This window comes from Pseudonaja textilis, chromosome 2 (genome assembly GCF_049901715.1).
Source record: "Pseudonaja textilis isolate UNSWEBS1 chromosome 2, rPseTex1.2, whole genome shotgun sequence".
Taxonomy (NCBI): Eukaryota; Metazoa; Chordata; class Lepidosauria; order Squamata; family Elapidae; genus Pseudonaja; species Pseudonaja textilis.
In genome coordinates this window covers 101624799-101630798 of record NC_141991.1, presented here as the reverse complement: position 1 = coordinate 101630798, position 6000 = coordinate 101624799, and the positions used below count along the sequence as shown (strand labels likewise).

The following is a 6000-nucleotide window of genomic DNA, read 5'->3' as shown; positions in this document are numbered from 1 at the left end:
ACTGCCACTAGTTCAGGGATATTCCTGCCTATTCGATTCTGTCATTTTGGAAAAAGGAATCTGAGGGTTTCTTTATTTTCTATAACCTGGGTTTAGAAAATGTTCCTGGCATGCAGATGAAGCCAACTGAAATGTTTCACCTACTGAATTTCTTCAGCTTCCCATGGAGTCATTAAGGAGACAGGAGTCTGGCCAGAAAATAATTTGCTAAACTCTAAATTTAGCAGGTTTTCCAAGTTATTGGCCCTGATTTAGTTATAGTTGTTGCTATTTATTAGGAGGTTTTCACTTTGCAGCTAGTCTAGCTGAATAAAGGCACTTTTGCACAGCTGGTCTTTCTATTTCTCAAGGCTTCCAAAGCAGCTTGGTGATAGATTGTGCCCATCTTCACATCTTGCAAACAGAAAATACTGAGAATGTGCAGGGAACACCATTAGTCAATGAATGTTCTTCTGAAAAATGATGATAGATGAGATAGAGATAGAGAGAGAGAGAGACAGAGATAGACAGAACAGACAGATAGTTTAAATACTTACATTTCCAGAAAATCATAGTGGCAAAAAGGTATAACGAACAATTGAAAAAACAGACTGACTTTTTCATCCTTCAAAATGTAATACATTTTTCTTCCAAAATTCTATAAGACAAAAATTTGAAGGAACTCTCCTTTTATTTGAGTTATGAGGATGATGTACAATAGGCTTCTGAACATAATTACAGGTAATTAGATTATCACCATATATGTATTATTAGTGCTCTCAAGCTGGAATTAGGAAGATACTCCATTCCCATCATTATTCTTCAGCAATTAGTATTTGGAATACTTCCAATTGTGAAGTAACTAATTGCACTTAAGGGACCTGTCCTGCATGAATTTCAATGTCATTCAAGTTACTGGCCCTTACTACATCGAGGTAAAGAAGTCTATTGGGCACTGCATGAACTATTTTTCTGAGCTTCAGTGGATGCCCCCTTGGTCCTAGAGTTTTAAGGGAGGAAAGAAAAAAAAATTGTGTCCCCTTTTTTACATCATGTATCATACTGTACTCTGGATGCAGCTATACCATAAATTTGTCTAAGGATATTACAAACTTTTTTTCCATTTCCTAAAGTTCCCCAACAGGAAATATAACTTTTTCATAGACACAGCACTCTGACATGACATTTTCTTTGAAGATCCATAAGATCTTTTTCTAGGTAATTTCAAAAATACTGAGATGACATGTGGATACCTATTTACCCAGTTTAAAGTAATTATTGTAAATCTTTTCACAATGATCACTTTGTGAAAATTATCCCCAAAACCTGGCAAGCTCACTGTTCATCACTTAGTCAAGAGTCATTTATGAACAAGTTAAAAAGTATTGGTCCCAAACCAAATCCTTTAAGATGCACCTTTCCTACTTCCCACCACTACAAAAGTTGCTTATTTACTTCTACTGTTGTCTTTCTGATTTTTAACCAGCTAGCAATGCACGATGGTTAAATTTACTTTTTCCATAATGAGGAACTTCATCCAGAACGTTTTGAAAACCTATGTATACATTGATAAGTTAAACCCATTTAAACCTCTCAGAAAATTCTACATGGCACTCTCCTAAAAAAGTCCCTGTTATGGATATTCATAACAAACCAGGTACAAATCAGACAGGAGGTGCCTTATTTTATCTATGTTATAAACTACTGAGAGATATTTTATTACTATAATCATTTTGCAGTTTTTATTTTAAAAACTGGAATAGTGTCTCTAGGACTACAGCTGTCACACTCCCAAATCAATATGGACATTTCTGGGTATGATGGGAGTTATCATATAAAACCCCTGGAAGATGTCAGATTAGCAACAAGTAGATCTACAGAATGGGACCTTAGCATTCTCACACTTTTTTAATCATATAGTATAGGTAACAAAGAAAAACTAACAAAGCAAATAAGAAATAAATATTTATGCTGTGTGATAAGTTAGGTGTAGACAATATTGTGTCCTCCAATGATATTGGATTAAGAGCACTCTATTCTCATCTATCTTTAAAATGAAAGCTCATTAAAACACGAAAACTTTAGGCCAGCCTCTCTTAGTCCAACCCACTTCCCAGTAGGGAAAAAAAAATAAGAAGAAGCAACATGTACACTAACTTTTCATCTGTCCCAAAAGGAGAGCTAGGTATCTTACATACAAATACTAAATGAATAATGGCAGTGGTATGATGGTTGTGCAGTCCAATAAACTAGAAAGAATCTGTGTTTAGGAAATTCCCATTTCCCTAACACCAAACTGAAAGTGTCATCTGGCTGTGGAACTCAAGGTAAAATGTTTAGTCTGATTTTGGGTGGTTTTCCTTGTGCCCAACTATATCAGCTTGCACAGTTTATCTGTCCTGCGTTGGCTATATCAGGTTCACTCCCTATGGAATTTCAGTTCGGTGCTCCTTTTGGCAACAAAGAGGAGTTCAGGAGGAGCTTTTATAGGACATTTATATACAGCAGTGCACCAGACAGTCTATTCCACATTGTCCCTTTCTTTTTAGTAAATGCACAACTGTCATGATGCTGTTTAATGTTCATTCATGTATCTAGAAAAGTAATGAATTCAGTGTGATAAGGCAGGTGTTGTCCCTTCCATCATGTGCATATTTGCCCAGAACAGGCAAGCCATTCTCTCAAAAGCAGAGAGGGGATAATGAAAAAAAAAAAAGGATTGATCTGTCATTAATATAATCTGAATGTGTAGTATGGCTTCCAGGGTCCATAGGCTTGTGTAGATATAACTAAAGCACATCCACAGTTTTTGTAACTGTACCAGGGCCTGCGATGATCAGGTTTAAATGGTTGACTCACCGTCTTATTGGGCAGTGTTGAATTTTCATCAATACAGTATACTTTTTTGCGTGTCAGACTCCTTAATGTTGCCAGCATATATCCTTTATCCAGTTTCTTAAAAAAATGCTCTCAAAATAAATATTAGTTGCTAAGAAATTTTAGTGCAGCATGACTCTTTGTTCTTTCCCCTTTGGGAAATATCTGGCAGCTTCATTGGCAGCACACGTAAAGGGTTTCTTTTCTTGGCAAAAATGACCAAATTACTTTTAGGCAAAAAGCTGCTTTGCCCTCCCAGGCCACCACGATGGCCTAGGGAATCCTTTTGAGCCCAACAGAAGCTAACAGTGGCAGTAAGTTGGGACTCTTCTGGACCTGGTTGAGCTGCCTCTGATTCCTGAGAACCAGGGCTAGATTTCCTTTGCAAGTCTTGGCTGGTCTTCCCGCGGTGCTGTGCTAGACTGCTCAAATGAGATGCTTTCAGCAACGTGGCAGTTCTTGATTTGTCTTGTTCAATAAAATTCTTAACCATGGGTGACGTGTAAGTGGTGTAGGCTGGCCAGTGGCACACATGGATGAGATGGGATGGGATACCAATATTCCCTGATTTCAAAGACCGATCTGGAACCCAAAAGAAAAAGAACATTTTAGGAGAAGCATTTCAAACCCAAATTGCTCCACCTCCAGAGAATAACCTGTTTCCTACAAATCAGAAGAAACCATTTTTTTGCTGCAAAGCTAAGCAAACCTTCTGAATCAGAGGCATATTATGAATTATAAACATGGTGGGTCTTCTCCTAAGGAGGCTACCATAAAAAAGATTTATCTGTTCACAAATCAGATGCCCCAAATACTACGGCAGTTTCACCAAATCAGGCTGACTTCAAGTGTAGACACATAGTCCAAACACATCTAGAGGTCACAAGGGTGAAGACATTTGGCATAATAAAAAGAAAATACCATTGGTCAATATAAAACCTTGAAATGAAAACATATGTGGCAGAGAGAATTTACAGAGATAACATTTTAAAAAATAGCAAAAAGACTTTGGGAAATTATAGTAACTATTGATTTCCTCATGTTATTGATAGTTGAATTATTAGTGAAAACTTTATTATGTATTATTATTTGTGAAAACTGTCTATATATTATTGTATATATGTATATATAATTCAACAAATGAATATCTGAAGGACACTTCCTCATCTGGCTCTGTCATAAATAATAAAGCATTCAACCATTGAACTGTTATCAATAGACACCATCATGAAAAATATTCCAGTACTAACGTCTTGGACTCCAGACATGTATGTTTATGAGGAAGTCCCACTGAATATCTGTCTAGACATAGTTCGAACCGCACAATAAAATGAACTCTGTACATAGAAAAAGTGCTTCACATGAGTGTGTTAAAATGTAGAGGCAGACAGGAGAGGAAGGTCAAATGTTTTTAATTAGTAACAAGGTGTTTAATTACCATGAGCTCTGCTTCAATCTGGTTGGTGGACAGAACTGGACTCTGTTGGTGTAGGGGAGTAGTATAACACTAGTCATGTATGTTTGAAACATACATACATTAGCCATGTATGTATAACACTAGCCATGTATGTTTGAAAACCTTCCACAGTAATAAAACTGACAACATGACAATATGTTGCACAGCTATTTCCAATGCCAGGAAGAACCAAAATCATGAAGCAAGGTAGTGTTTTCTACTCAAACTGGCTGAAGTGATATAGGCATACATTGTTGTGTTGTGTTGCAAAGTCGTGTCCGACCCACCGTGACCCCATGGACAACATTCCTCCATGCCTTCCTGTCCTCTACCATCCCATGGAGTCCATTTAAGGTCACACTGACTGCTTCAGTGATTCCATCCAGCCACCTCATCCTCTGCTATCCAGAGGAGGGATGCTACCGGTTCTGCCCAGCTCTATAGAGCTGGTAGCTCTGAAGAGCAGCAGACACTGAACCGGTTCTGTGTTTGCTGCTGTTTGGCCCATCCGCCCACCCAGGCACTTATGTGTCCTTTATTTCCTGCTTTTTCAACCTCAGTTGCTTTGAGAAGTTTAGCTGAGTTTTAAAAAGCAGGAAAAAAAATGGCTTTTCAAACACTGCGCGCTCGTGTGCAGCACTTTTCAGCTGTCTGGGTGGCACAGCTTAAGGTTTTTTACACATGCATGCAAAACGTAGTCATGAACCGGTAGTAACACCGGTTGAATCCCACCCCTGTTGCTATCCCCTTCTTCTTTTGCCCTTAACCATTCCCAGCATTAGGCTCTTCTCTGGTGAGTCCTTCCTTCTCTTTTTTTAAAAAAAGTTTTTTATTTTAACAACAGACAAAACAACATAAAACATACAACATAAAACATAAAAACATCATCCTTCTTCATAAATTTACAAACAGTGTATCAGTTGGTTTACCACTTTTTTTGTGTGCATCCATTTCCTAAACGCTAATATAATTATATTACATAATAACTCATATTATCAATCAACAATTGTATAACCTAGTATCATTACTAAGAAATCATTTAACTATAATTTTATTAATTCATACTTTAACGAGATAACTATAATTTACTTAATTTATTTTGCAACGAATCTTAAGATCATACCAAATCTATCTTAATAAAGTTTTATAAAAATAATATCAAAAAAAAATTATATCCTAAATCTAAATATTCTATTATTGTGTTTTATTATCTAACCATTGATAAAAAAGATCCCAAACTTCATAAAATTGTTTATCTTCTTGTTCTCTAATTTCAAATGTCAATTTACTCATTTCAGCACAATCCAATATTTTCTTGATAATTTCTTCCTCTGATGGAATTTTAGTCCTTCCTTCTCATTAGGTGGCCAAAGAATTTGAGTTTCATCTTCAGGATCTGGCATACATTAGCCACTCCAACTGACTATGATGCACTGTGACAGGAATACCCGTTCCCTTCAGTCCATGTTTCCCAACCTTAGCACATTTAAGATATGTGGACTTCAACTCCCAGAATTCCCCTCCAGTGTGTGAAGTTCACACATCTTAAGGTTGCCAAGGTTGAGGTGCTGCTTCAATCACCCGTTACTACCCTTCATGGCCATTTTATTTATAAACACATAAGATATATACATCAATGGAATAATGAAAAAAAAATGGACTTTTTAACAGGAAAGGAAAGATCTGAG

The 6000-nt window shown here is 36.8% G+C and overlaps 1 protein-coding gene across 1 annotated transcript in view; it reads right to left on the bottom strand.

Moving 5' to 3' along the window:
- Positions 1-690: 690 nt before the first annotated feature.
- The window catches only part of CDRT4 (CMT1A duplicated region transcript 4), a 51354-nt gene continuing 46044 nt past the window's right edge, over positions 691-6000 (bottom strand). Inside the window, exon 5 of the mRNA XM_087923080.1 lies at positions 691-3438. Within this exon, the coding sequence (XP_087779206.1) occupies positions 2969-3438 (470 nt within the window). The 3' untranslated portion in view covers positions 691-2968. The remainder of the gene's footprint in view (positions 3439-6000) is intronic.